Here is a 26627-nt window from a genome sequence, read left to right as displayed (position 1 = left end):
GAATGGGGACAAAGATGAACACAACGATGAGAATAATGCTTGGTGCTGTGCGATCTTTGTCCTTACATGTACTTGGTACGTAATTTATTATTTTCTAAAAAGCACAGTAACAGTTGTAATTGAAGCCAATAAAAAAACACTGCAACTGTGTTGAATCTGAAATTCAAAATTAAGAGTAATTTTTAACAAACAACATTCATACATGTGTATTTCTGTACACATTCTTATACGAGTTAAACTTTTTACTTCAACTGTCATGATCTCTACATTTTTGTCATGTGTCCCTGTAACATTATCAATGTCACTGTACATCATTCCATAACAACATTTTCAATTTGATAAACGTTCGATAATATGTAGCTTTTACATTTAAAATAAAAGTGGCTTTCTTGCAACAGTTTTTATCAGAATTAGCATTTTATGTCAATCTGAAGAAATTGCTTGTTCTGGTATGTGCTGATGTCACATGCGTTGTATGGCTGCAAGTGGTTGGTGTATCTGCCTTGTGGATGGTGCCGCGGGGAAAATACATTACATCACCAGCCTAGGATGGGGAAAGGAAAGGAACTTCTGAAGAATGAATGGATGGAAAAAAGGAGCAATTGCACTGGTGGTTTATTTACTATGTGTCTATGACATTGGATGCTGCATACTGATAACATAAATTCGAAAAAATTTGCAGGTTTGATCTTTTTTCTTGCAACAGCTGGTTGCTAAGCTCTTGACATGCGGCTTAGTATGGCTTTCAAAATAGTATTGATTTTAATATACAACAATACTTAGTGAGCTCCCAAATGGGAAAGAGTATAGAATAACAGTTAGCGGGAGGATTGTCAGAAAGGTAAATACAAATCAAGACGAAGGCAATGCAGAAGATAGATCGGAATAGGACACATCGCTCTTTGGACTGAGAATCGCTCATCACAACGTCGGCGATGGACAAAGTGGAACAATGACTTCAGAAGCGAAATTTATTTAGTATAAACGCAGACATTATAGCAATAAATGAGACACATTTGTCTGGGAATGATTATATACAGTTAAATGGTTATCACTGGATAGGATTTAATAGATCACTTGTACATCATAATGCACGGAGAAGTTTTGGTGGAGTTGGATGCTTTGTGAAATATTTTGTGTATAATGATAACTCTGTTTAGTTATTGATAAATCCTTTGATGGTATTCTTGGTGTTCGTTTTGCTAACCATTTAACTGTATATAATCATTCCAAGACAAATGTGTCTCATTTATTGCTATAATGTCTGCGTTCATACTAAATAAATTTCGCTTCTGAAGTCATTGTTCAAATGAACTCCTTTATATTATTTTCTTGTTATCTTCCACCTGAAAATTCCCCTTGGGGAAGAGAGACTCAGCAGTTGAGCTTAAATCATTGAACAAAGGTATTTCTATTGATGAGTATAATGTCTGTATATTGTTATATGCAGATGACATTGTTTTAATTTCTGACAATGAAGTTGATATGCAAGCAATGCTTGACCATGTCATTAAGTGGTGCTCCAAATGGCGTCTTCTAATTAATTGTAGTAAATCAAAAGTTATCCATAACAGGAAAGAAACCTTGATAAGAAGTGTATTTGATTTTCATCTCGGTGTTAATTCAATTGAATATATTCAGAAGTATGAATATGTTGGGATTGTATTAAATGAATTCTTAGATTTTTCTGAAACTTCTCAGGCTTTGTCTCTGGCTGCCAATAGAGTATTGGGTGCTTTGAATTCAAAAGCTAAATTATTGAAAAATTTTGGGGTTTGAATGCCACACAAAATTATATCATGCATGCATTACCCCAGTTCTAGATTACTGTTCTACAGTCTGGGGCTTTGAAAAGCATGATAAATGTGGTGTAGTCCAAAACTGTGCCTTATTTTATTTAGGAATTCATAGGTTTACACCAACTCAAGCAATTACAGGTAAAATTGGTTGGAATTCTTGTAGAAATCGCAGACTCGTTAATATGGTTCGTTATTGCAATAGACTCCTTGCCATGGATGAACAAAGACTTACAAAACAGGTTTTCTTGTGGGACTTTACCATAAATGATTACAATAATTGGTCAAATGAGATATGTAAGATTTTTGATATTTTCGCCTTTCACTCCTCCCTCAGGAAGCTGATTTCTTCACCTGCATTTCGTTAAGTTAAAGGTTCTTCCTTCTTGGTTTGTGCAACCAAACATTGCTCGCAGAGTGTACACAGGCATGATAGAATTTTAGGAGACTTGAACTGCTCCAAGCAGATGGTACAACACAGAAAATCCTGGCCGATCCGAGTTTGAACTCTGCAGTAGCAGCCATCTTTAGTTGTACAATGACAACACCCAGAAATGCTTAGTGATGACACGTACGATACATGCAAACTCTGTTCCTATGGTTTTACCACTGACAAGCATACGTAATCGATTTCTCAAACTGAAAGATTTTATTTAGATTCATGAGTTCTTTCCAATCGCGAAAACCCCCAAAATCTAGGTAAATATGTCATCCAGGTTATGAAATGTTGGACAATACAAGATGACAGGCAGGTCAAGAAATGTTAAACTTTAAACCTAACACTGCAACCAAAGCGCATGTTGACAGTTTTAGAACTTTAGTTCCTTCTGGCACACCTACAATCTTACAAAATAGTATTTTTTAAATTGACACCTAGGGTGCATGGTTGACTAGTCCAGTATCATTCTACTGAAAACGCATTCACCGTTTGATTTTATGCTATCAAGTTCCCCCTAATCCCAGACTGACCTGGCACACCACTGATTGATTCCACTGTATACTATCAGTTTACACATTGTTGTTGACCCCTTCACACTCTGTTGTAAATTACTCCATGATGTCATAGAATACCTGGAATCCAGGGTGCAAAGGTTAAATAACACACTTTAACATTTTTTCTCATTCTATCATTCTGTTCATTCTTCATTGAGTCTTAATTTATTATTATTATTATTATTATTATTATTATTATTAATCTTTATTTAAACTCGACAACTCCATAGGTGAAACACCTCTTTTCATGGAGGTCAAATAGACAAAAGAAAATCATATTACAGAACCAACTTGAAAAAACAAAAAACACAGAAGTACAAATACCAAAAAAAAACCTACGAAGAGGCATCAGACAAGTAAATAGAATACAGAAAGTTGTTACAAGATTTCTTAAAACTAGTCAGTGACTCGGAGTCCCTGGTTGATTGGGGGAGATTGTTATATTCATCCACACCCGCATCAGACAAGGTGTTTTAATAAAGAAGTAGTATCATTTGTTTAAACGTAGTAACCTCTGAACAAAAATAACTTGATCACTATGTCACCATGAGTTTTACTGTAATTATTCAAACGAGTTTTTATTCCTATTCCTCTATTTTACTTCTGAGCAAGAAAAAAGTATTCAAAATTTTGTGACAAAAGATCTTGGTAAAGGAATTTATGACTTTTCAGTGCAACTATGTTGAATATGGTCTACCAATAGACTTTATTTGTAATGTTTTATGCTGGGTTGTCTAGCTAGAAAATCTGTGAATAAAGACACTGCATTTGGGCTAGTTCATCCATAATGTATTTCCTATAACTGTTTATGTAACAGGTGTTATTCTCCAAGTTCGCAATTTTATTTTTTTCCAAAATAAACAGAATTCTCTATCTCGTTTCAGCTGTGAATCCCAGGTACGTTTTGAGAAACTGAATGGCGGAGTCTGCCATACACAAGGCTTCAAAGGATGATTTTTCAGAATTGAGAACTCTCCTGCAGGTCTTGCAGAATCCATTTGAAAAGCAGGAAATTGCAGAGATCACTGGTTATGCTTGTTAAACCACCGGACTTGGCAAAAAAGATCAGGGTCAGCTGTTCCTCATAGAGGGGTGGCTGTCTTGAATATACCGGTAGATGCTGGAATTAACAAATCTTGAGCACATTCGATATGCAACATTTGGACCCAGTAGTGTGAGGAAATTATAGTGTCTTTTCTAGGTGCTCAAAGTTGTTAACCTTCGCCCAAAGCTAAGCTGGACGTCTCAGTGAAATTTTACAAATACTTCCAATTGGATCCACTCTTCTCTGTGGTTATCATTTTGTCAAAATTGAAAAATTTCATCAGTTTCAGCTGATGTTATACTTCATGAAGATTAACGATAATGAGTTCAAAGATTTGATGGTGACTACTAACAATCGGTATATGGTTGTAACCAAGCAACTGAAAATTCAAGACACTGCCTTTCTGAGATATATAAAAATGTAAAAGTCAATGGATACCTGGATATTGATGTTTTGAATCCTCATAGGATCACTGACAACAGGGTCAGGTTTAGGCTCAATATTGGCTCAGAAACGTCCTGAACACCAGTTCGTTCACTTCACATACGCGTGTAAGTAAGAGCATTGGACTGTTATATAACCAGGAGCTATTTGGGGCAAAAATGAAACTAAATCACGAGTAGCAATGTGAAACTTGGACACCAAACATCAAAGATATTTATCTATCTATGGATGGTGGTTATTTGACTATCTTTATGAACTGATATATATTAAATTATATTGGTTTTATGGCCCCAGAGGGCAAAACTACTTTGCTTCCAGGCTTCTATCATTGCCATGAGCAAGACATTTACTTTCCTCTGGCATATTATCAATTGAACATACTTGGCACATCCGAGAACCGACAGACTGAGACATTTGTGTTGTGTTTCATGGAACTTGCATGTAAAAAAAACCTGAACAAAAGAAGCAAAAATAAGCAGGATTTTTGGCTTTGTAGTATTAGGCCGTGTGAGTGGCTGTACCGGTCACTACCATTGGTTGTGATTGTCAGCGACAAAGTGGTCCTATCGAAGTTTTACTATTTTTATATCCGATCTTCTCAGTGCCACAAGCAATGACTTTATCACTTGATCTGAAACATTTTGTGTGGAACACTGGTGGCATACCCAGAGGCAGCTGGGTTGTTTGGACAAAGCTGATGATTTTGTATTCATTTGTGGTCAACAAACATGTGAGAACAGATCATCCGTTGGTTTGAGTGTACCGTGAAGCTTACCAGCCATTACAGTTGTTTTCCTTGTTTCTGTTGAATGTATGAAGACAGAGCTGATGTTTTACCCTTCCTTGCTTGTAAAACAAGCCTGGCAACTAACTTTGTCCAGTGGATTACGTGTTGGACATGTGTCACACTCCCCTCTACATGCTAAGAAATAATATTTTTTTTGCGTCAGACATTTTTTGACCAGATGAAAACCGATTTGCATGTTGTTTGGGGATATTTTCAGCCTTTGAAGTGGTAGCCCTCCCACTACTGACATCAGGTTTGATTGCAGACCAATGAATGTTGCTGCTTCCACTAATGTTGCTGCCAGTCTTGTCCGTGCCACAGGAAGAACATTTATGTTTATCCGACATGCTAAATGTGGAACATGTTTGGCATATCCAGGAACCAGTGGGTTATTTGAAAACTGATGATGATTTTGTTGTGTTTGATGATGCTTGACCAAAGGAAAACCCAGTTGCAGGTTTGGTTTGGTTATTGTTAACCTTAGGTGTGGTTGTCATCCCATTGCTGACATCGGCTTCGATTTGAGACCCATAAATGTTGCCGTTTTTGCTAATTTTGCTGCCAATATTGTCAATGAGACAAAAAGTACATCTATGTTTATCCAACATGTTATGTGTGGAACATGTTTGGCATACCCAGAAACCAGTGGATGGTGTGAAAACGGTTGATGATTTTGTTGTGTTTGATTGTGCTTGACCAAACGAAAACCCAGTTGCAGGTTTGGTTTGGTTATTGTTAGCCTTAGGTGTGGTTGTCATCCCAGTGCTGACATCGGCTTTGATTGCAGACCCATAAATGTTGCTGTTTTGGCTAATTTTGCTGCCAGTCTTGTCCATACCACAAGAAGAACATTTATGTTTATCTGACATGTTATGTGTGGAACATGTTTGACATATCCAGAAACCAGTGGGTTGTGTGAAAACTGTTGATGATTTTGTTGTGGTTGATGGTGCTTGACCAAATGAAAACCCAGTCGCAGGTTTGGTTTGGCTATTTTTAGCCTTAGGTGTGGTTGTCATCCTAGTGCTGACATCGGCTTTGGTAGCAGACCCATGAATGTTGCTGTTCTGGCTAATTTTTCTGCCAATCTTGTCCATGTCACAAAAAGAACATTTATGTTTATCTGACATGTTAAATGTGGAACATGTTTGGCATATCCAGAAACCAGTGGGTTGTGTGAAAACTGATGATGATTTTGTTGTGTTTGATGGTGCTTGACCAAATGAAAACCCAGTTGCAGGTTTGGTTTGGTTATTGTTAGCCTTAGGTGTGGTTGTCATCCCAGTGCTGACATCGGCTTTGATTGCAGACCCATAAATGTTGCTGTTTTGGCTAATTTTGCTGCCAGTCTTGTCTGTGCCACAAGAAGAACATCTACGTTTATCTGACATGTTATGTGTGGAACATGTTTGGCATATCCAGAAACCAGTGGATTGTGTGAAAACTGTTGATGATTTTGTTGTGTTTGATAGTGCTTGACTGAACGAAAACCCAGTTGCAGGTTTTGTTTGGTTATTATTAGCCTTAGGTGTGGTTGTCATCCCAGTGCTGGCATCGACTTTGATTGCAGTGTTGCTGTTTTGGCTAGTTTTGCTGCCAGTCTTGTCTGTGCCACAAGAAGAACATGTATGTTTATCTGACATGTTATGTGTGGAACATGTTTGGCATATCCAGAAACCAGTGGGTTGTGTGAAAACTGATGACGATTTTGTTGTGTTTGATGGTACTTGACCAAACGAAAACCCAGTTGCAGGTTTGGTTTGGTTATTGTTAGCCTTAGGTGTGGTTGTCATCCCAGTGCTGACATTGAGTTTGATTGCAGACCCATAAATGTTGCTGTTTTGGCTAATTTTGCTGCCAGTCTTGTCTGTGCCACAAGAAGAACATCTACGTTTATCTGACATGTTATGTGTGGAACATGTTTGGCATACCCAGAAACCAGTGGATTGTGTGAAAACTGCTGATGATTTTGTTGTGTTTGATAGTGCTTGACCAAACGAAAACCCAGCTGCAGGTTTTGTTTGGTTATTATTAGTCTTAGATGTGGTTGTCATCCCAGTGTTGACGTTGAGTTTGATTGCAGACCCATGACTGTTGCTGTTTTGGCTAATTTTGCTGCCAGTCTTGTCTGTGCCACAAGAAGAACATCTACATTTATCAGACATGTTTTGTGTGGAACATGTTTGGCATATCCACAAACCATAGGGTTGTGTAAAAACTGAAGACAACATTGTTGTGTTTGATGGTACTTGACCAAATGGGAACCCAGTTGCAAGTTGTTTAGCTGAACTGGTACTATCAGCCTTAGGAGGAACAAACCTCCCACTGCTGGCACTAAGTTTTACTTGTGAGTTGTCTTTAGCCTTCTTGTCTTTGTTTTCTGGTTTATCTGCAGAACAAATTACACATCTAACTGTACCTGAAGTGTTAAATGCGGTACACATTTCGCAAGCCCAGTTACTGTTAGGTTGTTTACACTGCAGTGATGACCTGGCTGCATTACGAGGTTGTTGACCAACCTGACTTGCCAGATGTCTTGTATCACTATCCATTACACTGGTAAGGGTTACTGTGCTGTCTCTGCTGTCATTAGACTTGATTGTTGACCCAAGAATGGGGACGTTTTGATTGTCTTTGCGTCCGGGCATACCTGCGCCACAAGCTTCACATCTAACTTTGTCTGACATGTTACCTTTGAAACACAATTCACATGTCCAGTTAGAAGTAGGTGGTTTAGAAAATGCTGATTTTGTCGCAGCAGATTGTCTTTGACCAAATGAAGACTGACCAACAGGTTGTTTAATTTCACCACCATAATACTTGCTGATGTCCTTATCACCCTGCACAGCCTGATTAAATGATGGCACAAAGGTTGCAATGCCTTGCCCATCCTGATTTGATAACAATTTCACTCTAGCATTTTGTCCTGCGCCTGTACAGTCACCTTTAACTTTAGGTTTGTCTGTCTGATTTGGAGTGACTTGACCGAAATTTCCATGTAGCTTATCCATGCGACACTTTTGACATTTGGCCACATTTGTACAATCTGTGCACTGCTGGACATCAGTGTCCACTTTGAACTTTGATGATGCAGGTGATGTTGACTTTGATGCCATATGCCTGAATGCAGAGAAAGCACTGGACATTTTCATTTTGCTGTCACTTTCAGTTTTGTCTGAACTGTCCCTTGTGATAGCAGATATCAACAATGACACAATCATTTCCTCGTTGAAGACGTCCCTTTCAATAATCACTTTCTGCATTTTCAATGGTATAGATCCAATTTTTGCCAAATCTAATTCAATTTTACCTATGGCAGAGAGAAGTTTCACTGCATTCTCATCCTGCATCAGCATTTTTATATCATTGCATACTCGTTTAATGTTGTTGTGTTTTAATTTTAACACTGTTAGATCAGCATTTGCCTTACTTATCTTCATTTGATAACTTGCCATCACTTCATCCACCAATCTCTTTTCTTCTTTTATGATTTTGTCAATGGTTTCAGCAGCTTTCCTTCTCACCAGGTGTTCATCTGTCTTTCTACGTTCTTTTAGTTCGGTGTACACCTGTATGGCTGCAGTTTTGTTCTTTTCAGCATCTTGTTGCTTCAATATCAGGTTATCAACGACAGCTGTCAACTGTTGACGATACTCATTGGCTGTATGTTCAATATCTCTGTGGATATGTCCTGCCTTGCAGACTTCCAAAATACAATCTGAACATACAAGATTATTGCAAGTCTTGCAGTATAACTTTACTTCATTTCTGGTGTGGACACTGCAGTGTCTTTCTGTCTCGTGCGCCCCTTGATTAGTAGATTTCTTGGTATCACTCAATGCAATAAGGCTGTGTGTCTGAGTGGCTGAGAGATTTCTGTGCACTTTTACACAGTTGTCACACAGACTTTGCTTGCATTCACTGCACCTGAAAGCGGCTAGATTCTCATGACAGCCTTCGCACTGGATCTCAGCTACTTCGGAAGCTTGAACGACATGTTGTTGCTGGACGGTTTCCAAAAATCCCATCATAAAGATGTTGGGTTCCATTGCCGACACGCCTCGCTTGGGAACTTGATGTGTCAGTCCACATTCCGGACAGGTCAAAGATGTCGCACTATCAACCAGAAAGGCTACACACCGTTCACAGAACGTGTGCCGACATGGTAGAATTTTAGGAGATTCAAACTGCTGAAGACATATTTTGCAACGTATTAAATCTTCGTCAACAGTATCGAGACTTTGAGATTCTGCTATGGCTGCCATCTTGTCACCAAAGACACGTAGGAATGAACCCTTTATATTAGTCATAGTTTTCCTCTTACCCGTACTGCCATATATTATTATGAAAACAAACCAGCCTAAGGTAGCATAACCAGCCTGTCCCCATGACAGTGTACTTTGGCCACAGATGTTTACTTTTTCAGATCTCTATTGACTGACAAAAGTGTTGCTATGGCATTTGAAAAAAAATTCCAAAATGTCACTCATTTGACCTAGATTACTGAAACTCTGCAAACATACAGTACTACATACATTATTGCAATTTGCCAATAGGACAGATAGGAAGTGGTTAGTGTGAAGTAACGGACCCATGCGAGCCGACGATACGACAAGAGTGGCAGCTATCATGAAAAAACCTTGAACAGCAGCTGGGCTCACACACACTGAGCATTAATTGTGGTTACGTGTTGCTGTACTTGTTGAATACCTGCGCTTGATGTGATACCTATATTCTTATCTGTGAATGTGATAAACTGGAAGATGCATGGCTTGAGGCGGCCTAGTCCCTTCCTTGTGCCTCCTACAATGTATAGTCCAGTCTATAAGTGTGAATGTACAATTGATGTGCAATGTATAGCCTGCTTTGAAGGAGTGTTTTCGATGGCCGCTGCCTGTCTTGGACAAGCTGGAAGTCAACAATAATTGTTGGAATTTCAAGTAAACTTTGTGATAATTTCTTTCATAGCATTCGTTTCAAATTGAGAAAAACATCCTATCAATATTGATTATCATGTACTTAGTCACTGATTGATGGGGAGAAGTTATGAAAAAGATTAATCCCAATCCTGCCAGACAGTATCACTTCCCCATTTGCTGACATGTTTTACTGACACGTACAAATGGACCCTTTATGTTTATCATACTTAACAGCTGCTACTTTTGTCCTTAGTGTTTCCTTCTTCAAACCACTATCAATATTGGGACAATCTGATACTGGCTGGGTCAGAAGTGTGTAAAATATTTTATTGATTATGGGTATCTACATCCGTCAAATAATAAAACCTTCATTGTAGGATACAAAGTTTACAGTCATATGTACCATGATTCAGATTTTACCTTCTAAAGGAATCAGTTTCCGGGTTTATTTGGCATACTTCTTTCTTGACCATAGTAATTCAAATCAAAAGATGTAAAGCAGGATAGCATCCATATTTCCACATTGCTAAGATGAACTAAATTTAAGCAGACAGGTTTCATGGTTCCTCTTCATGTCTGTTTGTAAATGACCATTTATTCTTCTTGGTAAATTATTTGTTTTATAAAGGCAACAATACTTTATTTCACCAAAATATTTTGTTGTCTCTATAACGGCAGAAAATGAGTCTTACACCAGACAGAAATAGTGTGCTGTGGCACTCAGCATCACATTTTTTCACTCTGATAATTTTCAGATGTACGGTAGATAGAATCATTTCAGATTATTTGTTATCAGATACTGAAGAAAACTATTTCAAATACTGAAAAAAATATGCATCTTGCAAACAACCTCACGAGTGATGAAGCTCTGCAGTTTGAAGGCACATATGAGTTATACCATTGTCATCACTAGATGATAAAATATGATCTGAATGATTTCAATTGACTAGGAAAGACAATGACTTACTTTTCAAAGAGTGAAAGTGTAAGGAATATTTGTCGCTCGTAACCTGCAAATATCAGACACAGTTGGAACCAGATTGCAATATTTGCTTGAAAGTAGACGTACGACATTTACTTGTCACAACATGAACAAATATGAATGCCAAAGTAAATCCTGAAGTACCTGTATGGGCGGTTAGAAATGCTAACAATGGCTGATGGCAGTGTGAAGTAGTTGCTGACAATATTCTCACCGTTCACATTGCAAGTAAAGCTCAGCATTCTTCAAACTGGTAACTGGAGTCAGTTTTTGTGCAAAGATAAAAACTAAATAAATGAGTACTAAAACAGAAAAACTGTAAAACTGAAAACAGCAAAAGTCAGAGTGAAATATTTTTAAGTTCACATCATTTACATGGTGGACACAAAGCCACAAAGCCATTAACATGTCGACTTTCATCTTTGTCTCTAACTCCAGATCTGACACTGCCATGAACTTGTCACTGTTGCATTTCAGTTGTTGCAGTGCTTTCAAACAGTAAACAGAAAACTTCAGTCCAGCAGGCTGCAAAGAAGCAAGAAAAAATTACGCTTGGGATCACATGCACATTACCTGTCCCTAAAGACACAGGAATTACGCACAATGTGACCCAAAGCCACTTGTTAGCACCAATTCTTCACATACCGGTATGTCACCACTGCAACTTGCACTACTCACTATTTAGGCAAAAAAAGATTAACATTTCTTCTCACACATGATCTCTTAACTTAATCTCTCAACAGTGATTTTCTGTAGAAGATTAGAAATAACTTGTCCACTGTCATTGTCTTAAAAAAAACATTTGAGGTAAGTTTATCGTAGGCCAATCAGAGAACTCTGGTGTAAAAAGTCACTCTACAAAGTAGTGGTCATTACCGATGCTTTTGAGTAGTTATGTATTTGTGGCAAATGCTGTGAGACAAATTTGTTACAATTTGAAATAATTATATGATTGATACAACGGTATTACATGCGAAATCCTTGAAAAGAACTGGTCGGGAGAATTGATTAATTCGATCATTGCTGTGGTGGCTTCTGAGTACATGTCAGGCCGTTGAATCAGAAAAAAAGAGAAAAGATGATGTTATCGATATACAAAATTAACTTCAGAGCCTATATTGGTTTCAAAGGTTTGATAGCTGCAGCAATGCGCTTCACCCTCTCACCTTCTGCATTAAGTTCCTCAGGATCATGGTAATATATGGTGTAGGCGAGCGGCGAATCCATTTTAGGAGTTTAATGTACCCACCTCACATACAGCTACATCATACGTCATTTGAAAGCTTATTATCTTTACTTCAAGAAAATTGACGATATGGAGCTGCCAAGTAGGGCCATAACCCCTAATTTGCATAATTCACATGGGTACCCAATTTGCATAAATACGATATTAAATTAGAAAATTCATTGTTAACTACTCTAAACATACTTTAAACTATTATTATTATTATTATTATTATTACACTTTATTTAAAGAGGGTAATCTGATTACAGTAAAGTAATTGTAATTTCCATCAGAGCCCTCATGAAAAGAGAGGCAAAATACACAAACAAATCATCAAATAAACAAAAACGTATGGAATAGACGAACAGAAGATGTCGAAGACAAAGGAAAAACAGGCTAGTCTAAGTCAGAGCCTTCATTACAATATTTCATGAAAAGATAACAATGCAGTTTTGATTTAAACGTCGACAAGGCTTCACAGTCACGGATAGTTGGGGGAATGGAATTCCGGATTTTACTAGCTCGATATACAAATGATCTTTGACCCATGCCTGTCCTAAACATTGGTGGGTAAAGGTTACCATTACTAGAACTACGAGTATTTAAACGATCCATTTCTGAGAGAGGTTGGAATAGATTACTAATATAGCTTGGTGCGAGACCATTTAAAGCTTTAAAAGTCATAACAGCAGTAAAGTATTCAATACGAAAATCTATTGGCAACCAGTGCAAACTAACAAAAACTGTTCGAGAAGGAAAAGTCGTGTCAACTCCGAGAATTACCTTACCAGCCCTTTTCTGGAGTTTGTACAATCTTTGGAGATTGGTCTTAGACGTACTAGCCCAAACAATACAACAGTAGTCAATTACAGACAAGAACAAAGCGTTATAAACTAGCAAAAGAACACTCCTTTGAGAAAAGGGGCGTAGTCGTCTTATAACACCAATTCTTGCAGACAAAGTCTTGCACAAATTATCTATGTGGTCATCCCAGCATAAAATGTTGTCTAATTGAACACCAAGTAGTTTGTGAACAGCAACACTGTCAATGAGAGTATCATTAAGAGTATGAAAACTATCGAGTGATATATCAAATGAAAGGTATTAACATGTAGAATACAAAACGGATATCCTAAGAGATATTTAAATTGATTTCACTGAAATATTTTCATATTTATATTGAAGCATTATAAATGTGATTTAGTCCAAAACCGTGCCTTAAAGATTTTATTTGGGAGTTCATAGGTTTAAACCAACTCAAGCAATTACATGTGATACTGGTTGGAATTCTTGTAGAAATCGCAGACTTGTTAATGTGGTCCATTATTGGAATAGACTTCTTGCAATGGATGAACAAAGACTTACAAAAAGGGTTTCCTTGTGGGACTTTACCATAGATGATTACAATAATTGGTCAAATGAGTTATGTAAGATTTTTGATATTTTCGCTTGCACTGCTCCCTTAGGAAGCTGATTTTGCCGCCTGCATTTGGGACAAATAAAGGTCCTTCCTTCTTGACTTGTGCAACCAAACATTGCTCGTAGAATGTACACAGGTATGGTAGATTTTTAGGAGACTTGAATTGCTCCAAGCAGATGGTACAACACAGAAAATCCTGGCCGATCCCATCCAAAAGTTCAGACTCGGTAGTAGCAGCCATCTTTAGTTGTACAATGACAACACCCAGAAATGCTGAGTGATGGCACGTACTATACATGAAAACTATGTTCCTATGGTTTACTATTGACAAGCATACATAATTGATTTTTCCGAATTGAAAGATGTGATCAAGATTCATGAGTTCTTTCAAATTGCAAAAAAAAAGTCCAGGTAAATATTTCATTAAATGAAACGTTTGACAATACAAGATGACAGGCTGGTCAAACATCGTAATCTATAACTTCAAGCGGCCCACACTGTCACCAAAGTGTGTGTTGACATTTTCAAATTTTAAAATCTTCGTCGAATAATATTTTTTAAAATTAATTGATACACACGATGCATGATTGACTCGTCCAGTATCATGCTACTGAACTGACATTCGTCGTTTGATTTTATGCTATCAAGTCCCCCTCCCCTCCTGATCCAGATTGACCTAGCACACCTCTGGTTGATTCCACTGTATACTATCAGTTTTTACATGTTGTTGTTGACCCCTTCACCTACCTGTTCAGTGGTAACTCGCTCCATGATATCATAGGTAACCTGGGAGCCAGGGTTCAAAGGTTAAATACACTTTAACATTCTTTCTCACTGTATCATTCTGTTCATTCTTAATTAAGGAGTTTAAATTTGTTTAAATTTAGTTACATCTGGACAAAAGTAACTTGGTCACAATGTTGCCCTGAATATTGATTATTGAACAGTCTACTTTCAGTATTCTTATTTGACTATTTTACTTCTGAGAACAAAGTGTTCAAAATTTTGTCACAAAAGATCTTGGGACGGAATTGATGAAATTTAAGTGCTAAGATATTGAATCTGGTTTACCAATAGACGTCTATTTGCAATGTTTTATGCTGGATTGTCTAGCTACAAATGTGAATAAAACTCACTGCACTGGGGATCGCTCATCCATAATTATATTTCAGATAACTGCTTCAGTAGGCGGTGTTATTCTCCAAGTCTCCAATTTTATTTTTTGCTAAAATAAACAGAAAACTCTGTCTTGTTTCAGCTGTGAATCAGAGATACGTTTTGAGAAACTGGATGGCGGAGTCTGCCATACGCAAGGCTTCAAAGGATGATTTTTCAGAAGTGAGAACTCTCCTGCAGGTCTTGCAGCTCAGAATCCTTTAAATTTAAAAAGCAGGAAATTGCAGAGATCTCCGGTTATGCTGGTAAGCCACCGGACTGGGCAAAAAAGATCAGGGTCAGCTGTTCCTCATAGAGGGGTGGCTGTCTGGAATATAGATGCTGGAATTAAAAAATCTTGAGCACATTTGATGTGCAACATTTGGACCCAGTAGTGTGTGCAAACTTAAAATCTTTTCTAGGTGTCCTGTAACCCCGGCGGTGGCAGTCCCCGGGTTGGTGGGTACCAATGCTTGTTACCCAAGTTTGAAAAGTACCCCCTTTCCTAGAATATTTCTGAGAAAAACACCCCCTATTTGTGGCAAATCTGGGAGAAATTAGCTGTAAAAAACATACCCTTATTTTCGAAATCTAGGAGGTTAGTATGTTGACTTCCAGGGTTGACCCTGGAGGTTGACTTTGTATACATGTACATACGGTACTGTTTTTCATTTTCTTTGTGAGTGAGACTAGACCAGATTTAGTGTCCCAGGGAGATTATGAAAGGACTACCCCTAATCTCGGAGGTTACTCTGAAAAAGTACCCCTTTTTCTCGATTTCACCGACCTAGAATCTCCGAGATGACTGAAGAAAAACAACCCCTTTTCAGTGAATTTGGTAACGCGCATGGGTATCCACCAACCCGGGGACTGCCATCACCGGGCCTGTAACAAAATGGCTGACTTAGCTCGCCCAAGGTTATGCTGCACTTCAGTGAGATTTGACAAATACTTGCTTCCATTCTTTGTATCTATCATTCTGTCAGAGTTGAAAAATTCTATCCGTTTCGGCTGGTATTATACTTTATGAAGATTGACTATGATGAGTCGAAAGGTTTGATGGTGACTTACATAATAAGGCTGCGTTCACAAATAACGATTAGGGGGGGGGGCTGGAGGAATATCGATTGAAATCTTTTTTTTTTTCAGATCCCCCCTAAGTACCCTAAAAATTTCCAAATGCCCCCCTCTATATGGTCAAAATTTTTCAAGTCCCCCCCACCAACTATCACAGGCCCGCATATTTGTAAAGGATGTGAGCGCAGAAAAAATAAACTTGTATTGCGCCTCCTGCTCACAGGTGTTCAACACTACCTGTATTAGCACTTTGTATAGTCATATTCCCAAGGCAAGTTCTTTAAATGCATCAGTGAATTTTTTAGATTTATTGGTCTAAAAGCCAACTTGAGTTAATCTAATTCTGGCCAGGTCAATTGCTCCTGTTGAAGAGCACACAAAATGCAATCATGAGAGAGTAGGAAAATTGAGAATTCTGGCTAATTGCCGTATTGCACAGTGACCTACCAAAACATTGTTTCAAAACTACAAGACCTATATGAATTAGATGCTACTCAAAATTGACAATACCGGAAGGTTAAAATATTCCATCAAATAAATGTTTTAATCTCTGAAATTTTGGGTGTGATAATTGCAAATTTGGTTAAAAAATAAATAATTCCATTTGGTCACAATGACACATATTTTTTCTTTTAGTCTTTACTATTCAAAGTTTTACTTCTGTATCATTTTATAATAAGAGTGTGAAAAATTTAGAAAATCAAGCATGGTGACCCCATCTTTTTTCTTTAATATTTGATTATTCTCATATGCCAGAATTCAAACATTTCTATGTTTTCTTCCATGTGTTGCTCTCTGGCCTGATCTTGTGTACAAGTGAGTTTCACTGTCATGAGTGTCATTTGACCAAAACTTTTCTTCAACTACCATGTACATCAGAGTAAGAGCTGTCTCTGTCACTTGGAATTGGAAAATGTAAAACTCAAAAGGGACCCCAAAATTTTCAAGTCCCCCCTACAGGTAGAGCAAAATTTTCAAGTCCCCCTCCACTACCCCCAAAATTTTCGAATCCCCCCTGAATTCCTCAAGCCCCCCTAACCGTTTTTTTGTGAACGCAGCCTAACAATCAGTAAATGACAGCCTTAAACATATTATATGACATATGGTTATAACCAAGCAACTGAAAACGCAAGACACTGCCTTTCCGAAATATATAAAAATGTAAAAGTTAATGGATACCTGGATATTGATGTTTTGAATCCTCATAGGATCACTTAATACAACAGGGTCACATTTAGGCTCAATAACGTGTGTAAGTAAGAGCAGTGGACTGTTATATAACCAGGAGTTATATTGTCCAAAAATGGAACTAAATCACGAGTAGCATTGTGAAATTTGGACACCAAACATCAAAGATATTTATACATTCATGGATGGTGGTTATTTGACCGTCTGTTTGCACTGATATATATTGAATTATTTGGGTTTTATGGCCCCACAGGGCAAAACTGTGTCATAATACCATCCCCTTTTTACATTACTGTACAATGAACACTTCAAGCACCTGTAGGCATCATCTCTGCAGATGAGGATGTAACACCCAGTGTGTGGCATGCACTGTTAACGACTACAACAGCCAATTTGGAGAAATTTGATCAGTGTAAAAAATGCAACTGGTACAAATATTCATTCACAGATCTCCAACATATTGAAGTCTTTGTATGCTCAATTCTTCTTAGAATTGTGTACAGCCAGTGCACGTGGAGAATTTATCCCTGTGAATCCAGTAGACAAACAGCTTTGATGGAGTCAGTGTTTGGTGGTGGGCATTGGAGTGGAGTGGGGGATGGGAATGAAACACTAAAAGCCATTTGAGTTGTCATAGTCCGTGTAAAGTCACTATTTTGGTTGCTTCTTTCAATACAAACCAACCAAAGTACATACTGTGGCTAAAATTTTTTTATATTTCTATTTCTATTGTATTTCTGTAAATAGTAATTCATCAAGTAGCTGGAATGTGTGCATATTTGAAACGTCAACTTGTTTTTGTTTTTAACAGGTTATCCTGTATTTCCTGAATGCTCTGTAACTGTTTACACTTGCATATTTGTTATGATACGTTTTTGCGACAAACTTTCTTTCCATATATTTGCTTTTAGAATGATTGTGAAATTTACTCTAATCTCGGATTTCAGGTTTTAAGTTGAGTTTAAAAATGCACAAATCACGCTTGGACTAGCATTCCTATAGTATCGTACTTCTGAAGCACATATCGTTATTCTTTTTGGTCATTTTTACAGATTTTTACATTTCTTTACTAAATTATTAATTTCGCATTATTTGACAAGTCATTACATTTTCCGAACACAATAAGTGGCTTACATGCAATCTGCAAATTTTATTACAGAGAGATGGACAGATAAACATTGCCAGCTCTAAGTCCCCTATTCAGTAAACAGATCCTTAACCCTTTGAACCCTGCTCAGAAAAAATGTCTGTATGACATCATAGGTCACCAGGGGTTCAGGGTGCAAATAAGGGTTAATCACCATTGATAACGATAGTTTGGGCCAAACCATGGTAGTGATAGGGTTAATGGCATAAATACCAAGACACATGTTCACGAGCTACCAGTTACTCAAATGAACTTAGTACTTGTATCCTTTATACTCATAATGCCATACATCAACATTATTTAAATTCATGTTTGATTTTAAGAATATATTTTTACATGGACATAAAGGTCAGCCAGAAAGAGTATTTGTCCTTTTTACACTTCACTAAATAGCAATGTTTAAATCAATCTGATTTTAATAAAATACAGCGATGGTTTATACTCACCCATAGATTGAAAGATTCTTTCCTTGGGAGTGGGGAGGGGAGGGTCCGCCATCACTGATGCTAAACCACATTGAGGTAAAGTTGGTGGGTACCCATACATGACGGAATGATTCAGTCTAACCTTCCTTGAATATGAAAATTCCTATTTTTATCTCCATACAGGTGTGGCTACAAGTCTTTTTCCATCATTGTAATCTCAGTGCAATTTACTGTAAATACTATCATAAATGTGAGAAGTCAAAGTCAAAGAGAGCCTTTTATGTAAGTCTGGTAGCTTTTCAAATTTTAACACCGACTAATGTTGTGTGTTGTACTGCTATACAATTTGTACAGCCATGGATGTAATGATATAGCGTACAGGTTTGTGGGATGCATGACTTTATTTTATTAAAACCTGGTGTTATGCCAGAAGCGGTAATACATTTTACAACACAAAAGAAATAAGGGACTTTTTGTAATTATTAAAATCACACAGAAAAACAATCTGGCAAATTAAATAATGAGCCAAAAAACGCAATATAAGTCTCAGCTACAGTTTAAATATTTAAATAGCAGTGAAAAAAGTAAACGATGTTAGTAGGAGGCAAAAGAACACGTACATATGAGAATGTTAACAAAAGAGTGACTATTAGATGGTACAACATACCAAAAGAAGGATTAAGATGGTATAATACTTCACGCAGGAAACTTGAGAGAGATTGTAGGTAAGTTGGGCTATTGCGAGTTCAAATGACAGTATGCCGAGAATGCAGCTGTGCTGAATGTGGACTGTAGAGGGCGCACAATAGGGCTCATTACCGTCCTCAATACTAGAAGTATCTTTCTTTTCTCCAGTTACACACAGTAATAGTGTTCGTAATGGTAACAGCATAGATTGCTATATATCCGCCCTTCAGCGAAAGAAAACGTGAAGACATGACCCTTGGAGTTTTGCATCCACAATTTAATTAGGATGGTTCAATGGTGACGGAACAATTATGTTCAAGACCTTATTATTCAGTTTCTTTCAAAAAATGTATTTTCACATCTCTTTCTGTCCTATTCATTTCATGCTTTCTTTAATCTATGGAAAGTACTGCTATTTTTTGACTATTCGGAATGGTAGATGCATCTTTCATATTAGATTCACTTTTTCAGAGATGTACATCCTGTGTGACAGAATCTAATCTCTCTATTACAGTACATTTACCAATGATTTTGACGATGAGATACAGCTGGATATTGATACACTACCTAATTAGGTTTGTCAGTTTACTCGCGAATTTACCCTTTTAGTGGTCAACTTTTACAACTTTGCGCCAACATCAGACAGACTAAAACAGCAGGTGACGCAGCAAGATGTCTGTAAACTAATTTACTATGTAGTATGTTTATATCTTTACAGCAGCTATCAGTTTCAATGGTGACACACACAGAGACTGGTTGCCAAGATGTCTGTTGTACAAGCAGTTCAAAGTAAAGTTTGTTCATTTTACACATCACTCTATTATTTTTGAAGTCATGAACTTTATTGATATTCAACTACAAAGAACACTGTCCTCTGAGTCTAAATTTGCAGTAACGTCGTTCTTTTACCACCTCTCCGTGAATTTGAACTGCCTTTAAAACTTGGCAACCAGTCTCTGTGTGTGTCACCATTGAAAGATATAAACATACTACATAGTAAATTAGTTTACAGACATCTTGCTGCGTCACCTGCTGTTTTAGTCTGTCTGATGTTGGCGCAAAGTTGTAAAAGTTGACCACTAACAGGGTAAATTCGCGAGCAAACTGACAAACCTAATTAGGAAGTGTAACAATATCCAGCTGTATCTCATCGTCAAAATCATTGGTAAATGTACTGTAAATTGTACTGGCTGTAGATAGGATAGCCGATAAGATTAGCACCACCAATGTTGGGCTTTGTGATATCGTTTGTTTTAACCCCCCCCCCCCAACAAAAACAAAAACAAAAAATAAATAAATAAATAAATAAATAAATAAATAAATAAATAAAAATTGCTGAATTCAAGAGGCCATTGTTATTCCAGTGTGGTAACCCAGTAACTATATAACCACTGTATCCAACAATGACCAAAATGTTACTGTCAGGGCAAAGAACCCCTGACATATCCATTTATTTTAAAGATGCATTACCCAGAAACGTTTGTGGGTGGATATTACTAGGAAAGATGTTTCACTCCCACTTCAGAGTTGTTCAAGCCTAAAAGTGGACCTTCAAAAAGGTAATTAGAATGGTGAAGATAATTTTTTGAAATATTAGACAGTCTTTGAGTGAAAATTTATTATCAGCTGGTTTCTCTTTCGTTCAAGCTCACGAGTACCTGTTTTGTCTTTGCTGATACTCTTGTTTGATTCTTGATCCATACACAGGGTGCTCCTTTGATATCTTTGCTTCCAGGCTTATAAGGGTCATGATTATGCAAGACATGATTTCCATTATCAGCTGCAAATGATTATTTTGTTGCCATTTTTGGTTTACATGGGACAGTTGAAAACTGTATGATCAACAGTTGGTTTGGGTTTAAGCATGCGCACTGTTGTTATCAGTTGCTGCTGCTGTTTTCCTAGGGGTTACTGCAACTTGCACAGGAGTGCTTAGGTTTTGCACCTCTTTCCTTGCATAATAAGCTAGGCAACATTGTCCTGTGCATTATGTGTTAGGCAAGTGTCACACACAGAAGTACTGGGTATGCAAAATGGTGTACATTTTTGTGTCAGCTGTTATCTGATCACAGATAACTTCAGTTGCAGGGGTTGTTTGGGGTTATTGGTGGCCTCATAGTGTTCACAACCCTCCAACTGCTGACACTCCAGGGTTTGATTGCTAGCTAGTGTGCAGCTGGTTTGGATAATTTGCTTACAGGCAGGTCTGTGCCACAAGGACATTTACATTTATCTGACGTATTATGTGTGGAACATTTTTGCACACGCATAAACCTGGACAGGTTATTTTGAAAATAATGATTATGGTGTTTTTAACGATACTTGACCTAATGGAAATTCACAGTTACAGGTAAATTGTGGTTAATATTACAACCGAGGGTTTAATTGCCCTCCAACTGCTGAGAAAAGTTCATGAATGCTGGGGCTGGGATTAGAGTTGACTTTTCAGATTCCAAATTCAGCTCTCAGAACCTTGTCAAACTGGCATGGCTAGAGAAAGTGGCTGTTTTTGTTCAGGCATGGGATCATGAGTTCTTATGCCAGATTGCATGCAGTGTTTGAAACCCTGTTCTTGTGATGCTTGTTGGCGGTTAAACTTCTAAACTTACCTTCTATACTTACACATTTTAAACTTCTTTTATTGTTATTATTATTAATTATTTTTGAACTTGTACCGAGGACACAAAACATATAGGTTTGAATATTGAATCTGATTGAGTTCTGAGGTGCCGAGATCTGATGTCTAAATTTGAGTCTGACGATCTGAAAAGTCAACTTTACCCTGCAGCTGGTGCTTTAGCCAATTTTGCAGCCAGGTTTGTGTACCACAGCCAAGACAATCTTTGTCTGCGATTATGATTGTTGGCTGAAGATAGCAAGGTACTGTTTTGACTCTATATGCATCAGGGTTTATCTGCGCCGCAGGCTTCACATCTACGTGGTTGAGCAGAAGGATTAACAGTGGAACATGTTTGGCAGATCCAGAAACTGGAGGGTTTAAAGAGAAACGATGATTTCGTAGTTGTTTCATGTGAGAACTGCTGCTTAGCATGTGGTTTAGGTTTATTTCTTTTTGCAGTCATTAAACAGGATGTTACCGAGGCTGGCCAAGGTGCGTCGCCTTTGTTCATCTTTGCCTGCAAGTTTATGCGCATTACAACCTCTACACATTACTTCATCCTGTGAATTTTGTTTACGACAAATGCCGCACTTCCAGAAACGATGTGGTATGAACTGTGGTGATGCATCGGAAGATATTTGACCAAATGTTGAATCAAATCCAATTGCAGTGAGCGCATGTTTACTCTCAGCCTTAGGTGTGGCTACACCCCCACTGCTAATACTAGCTTCAATTCGCAAACTGCCCTTCTTGACTGTGTTTTTGGGTTTATCTTCATCACAATTCACACATCTAACTTTATCAGAAGTGTTGCATGTAGAACACCTTTTGCATGCCCAGCTAACAGCATACTGCGATGATGACTGTGCTAGTTTATGTGGTTGTGGATCAACTTGATTAACCAGCCTTCTGGTACTACCGATTGGTGTGACTGTGCTGCACCTGCTGTCACTGTATTTTCTTGTTGACCAAGGAGTGGTGCTTTTTTGAATGTCTTTGCTTCTGGAAAATGGTGATGTTGTGAGAGCAGATTGCGCTTGACCAAATGAAAATTGATCAGGTTTTTTAATTTCACCACCATGATGCTTGCTGATGTTCTTACCATCACTCTGAACAGCATGATTAAATGATGGCTCAAAGGTTGTGATGCCTTGCCCATCCTGGTCCGATAACAATTTCTCTCTTGTGTTTTGTCTTGTGCCTGTACAGTTGCCTGTAACTTTAGGTTTGACAATCTGATTTTGAGTGCCTTGACTGAATTTTCCATGTAGCTTATCCATGTGACACTCCTTACCTTTGGCCACATCTGTACAATCTTTGTACTGCTGGGCATCAGTATTCACTTCGAACTTTGATGATGGGGTTGATGTTGACCTTGATGCCGTTCGGCTGAATGCAGGCAAAGCACCGGACATTTTCATTTTGCCGCAACTTTCACTTTTGTCTGAACTATCCCTTGTGGCAGCAGACATCAACAGTGACACAATCATGCCCTCATTTAGGTTGTCTTCTTCAAAATTCACTTTCTGTATTTCCAATGGGGTGGATCGAATTTTCTCCAATTCTGATTCAATTGCACCTTTGGTAGACAAAAGTTTTACTGCATTTTCATTCTGCGTCAGCATTTCTATATCATTGCAAATTTGCTTGATGTTGTTCTGTTTTATTTTAAACACTGTCATATCAGTATTTGCCTTACTCATCTTCATCTGATAATTTGCCATCAACTTGTCCACTAATCTCTCTTCTTCTTTCCTGATTTTTTCAATTATTTCAGCAGCTTTCATTCTCACCATGTGTTCATCTGTCTTTCTACGTTCTTTTAGCTCAACGTATGCCTGTAAATTGGCTGCAGTCTTTTTCCTGTCAGCATCTTGTTGGTCCAATGTCAGGTTATTCACGACAGTGGTCAACTGTTGGCGATACTCATTAGCTGCGTCTTCAATATCTGTGTGGATATGTCCTGCCTTGCAGACTTCCAAAATACAATCTGAACATACAAGATTATCACAAGTCTTGCAATATGACTTTACTTCGTTTCTGGTGTGGACACTGCACATTCTATCTGTCTTGTGCGTCATAAGACTAGATGATTTCTTTGTTTCACTCAATGCAATCAAGCTGTGTGTCTGCGTGGCTGATAGATTTCTGTGCACCTTTACACAGTTTTTACACAGACTTTGCTTGCATTCACTGCACCAGAAAGTGGCTAGATTCTCATGACAGCCTTCGCACTTGATCTCAGCTACTTCAGAAGCTTGTTGAACGGTTTCCAAAAATTTCATCATAAAGATGTTGGGTTCTATTGCAGACACACCTCCCTTGGGAACTTCATATGTCAGTCCACACTCCGGACAGGTATATAAAGATGTTCTATCAACAAGACCAGCTACACACTGTTCACAGAACGTGTGCTGACATGGTAGAATTTTAGGAGATTCAAACTGCTGAAGACATATTTTGCAACGTATAACATCTTCATCAACAGTATCAAGAACGTCGGATTCTGTTGTAGATGCCATGTTGCCACCAAAGACACGTAGACATGAACCCTTTATGTTAGTCATAATATTTCATCTCTCCAGTACAACATTATTATCAAAAACAGACCAGCCTAAGGTAGCCCAGCACAACCTGTGCCAGTCACTGTATACGCATCTCTGTTGATTGACGAAAGGGTTGCTATGGAATTTGAAAATGGGCCGAGTCCACAGGCGTTTTGTTAACTGGATAGTTTGTAAAAGTGTAGTTTATGCTACATTCCGACGTTCTGTTCTGTGATAAGGCTACAGAAGAGAACATCGAAACATAGCACAAACTACACTTTTTGCAAACTATCCAGTTAATAAAACGCCTGTGGCAGATCTATTGACACTGGGGTGACAATTGACAATTAATAGCCATATAGAACTTCTCCAGGCTATTGACACTGTCAATAGCAACTCTGGGCCTTTTATATTTGGCTATTGATATCCCTTCCATTTTTTCCACTAGCTGGCCTCAAGACTCATCCAAATTTAGCTTAATTATGCTGAACAATATGTATTCTCTTTGGAAACCACTATTTTTACATATCCACCGTGGTCATCATATCGCAATTTCTATGTGTCACTGTCGGGTGCTTGTCAGTGACATTGGTGCTAGCCAACTTCACAGACAAATTTAGGTTTCATTGACTCTGAGTTATCAAAAGTGAGATATATTTCTACAACATTATAACTCTAACCATGGAAAACAATTGGCATCTTTGCTTGATTCTGAAAGGATTCGAGTAGGGGTCTGGGGGTATTAATAGCAGCTTTTGGCTACTGACACACGGGTGTCCAATAGACACACTGTTTGAAAAAAAAAGTCTCAGCTAAATGAATTGTAGCCAATCTATACTAATATTAAAAGCAAATATCATTCATTTGACCCAGATTAATGAAACTCTCTGAACATAATGTACTGCGTAAATTATTAGTAAATTTTTAACATTTACTTGAAACAGCTGGACAATTTATTTGAAATTGTAACAATATTATATGAGACATTCGTGGCTACGACACGAGTGGCAGCCTTCATGGAAACACCTTGAACAGCAGCTGGGTCCACACACACTGTACATCATGCACTTGATGTTTATGTATTACTGTACTTGTTGAATATGTGCTTTTGATCTGATACCTATATTCTGATCTAGACTGTGAATGTGATAAACTGGAAGATACATGGCGTGAGGCAGCGTAGTCCATACCTTGTGACTTGCTACAATGTATAGTCCAGGCTGCCAGTGTGAATGTACAATTGATATGCAATGACTAGAAAGCCTACTATGAAGGGGTGTTTTTGACAGCTGGACAAGCTGGAAGTCAACGATAATTGTTGCAATTTCGAGTAAACTTCGCGATAATTTATTTTGCAACATTTGTGCCCACTTGAGAAAAACATCCTTTCAATATTGGCCATCATGTAATTTATCAAAGTTTGATAGTGAAAGTTATGGAATAGGTTAACCCCAATCCTGCCAAACAGTATCACTTCCCCATATGCTGACATGCTTTACTGGCACATAGAAAAGATATGGACCTTTAATGTTGTCATTCTTAACAGCTGCCACTTTTGTCCCAAGTGTTTCCTTCTTCAAACCACTATCAATATTTGGAGTGACACTCTGATGCTGGCTGGGTCAGAAGTGTGTAAAATATTATTATTGATTACAGGTATCTACATCGGTCAAATAATTGTAAAACATTGTAGGATAAAAAGTTTACAGTCATCTGTACTATGATTCAGATGTTACCCTCTAAAGGTCAGTTTCTATGTTTATTTGGCCCACTTCATTTCTTGACCATTGAAATCGAAATCAAAAAATGTAAAACTGGATAGCATCAATGTGTCCATATTGCCAAGAACAAATTCAACTATCAGATTCATGATTCCTCGTCATGTCTATTTGCAAATACTATTTATTCTTCTCGGTAAATTGTTTACCATACTTTATTTCACCAACATATTTTGTTGTCTGTCTAACGGCAGGAAAACAAGTATTACACCAGACAGAAATCAGTGTGCTGTGATATCAGCATCATATTTTTTCACTCTGATAATTTTCAAATGTAGATAGATATGGTAGGTATCTGATACTGAAGATGACCTATTCAAATGATTAAAAAATATGCAACTTACAAACAACATGATTAGTGGTGGGGCTCTGCACCTTATGGTATATATGAGT

General features: G+C 37.8%; 2 protein-coding genes across 2 annotated transcripts in view; both read left to right on the top strand.

Annotated features, from left to right (window-relative positions):
- LOC139142142 (protein adenylyltransferase SelO-like) overlaps positions 1 to 3729 on the top strand; it is a 36402-nt gene extending 32673 nt beyond the window's left edge. Inside the window, exon 11 of the mRNA XM_070711988.1 lies at positions 3687 to 3729. Within this exon, the coding sequence (XP_070568089.1) occupies positions 3687 to 3705 (19 nt within the window). The 3' untranslated portion in view covers positions 3706 to 3729. The remainder of the gene's footprint in view (positions 1 to 3686) is intronic.
- LOC139142158 (biotin--protein ligase-like) overlaps positions 1 to 26627 on the top strand; it is a 635662-nt gene that overhangs the window by 470468 nt on the left and 138567 nt on the right. The window lies entirely within an intron of this gene.

The sequence above is a fragment of the Ptychodera flava genome, chromosome 10 (genome assembly GCF_041260155.1).
Source record: "Ptychodera flava strain L36383 chromosome 10, AS_Pfla_20210202, whole genome shotgun sequence".
Taxonomy (NCBI): Eukaryota; Metazoa; Hemichordata; class Enteropneusta; family Ptychoderidae; genus Ptychodera; species Ptychodera flava.
The sequence above is the reverse complement of the archived record's forward strand: the minus strand, read 5'-3'. Positions and strand labels throughout refer to the sequence as shown.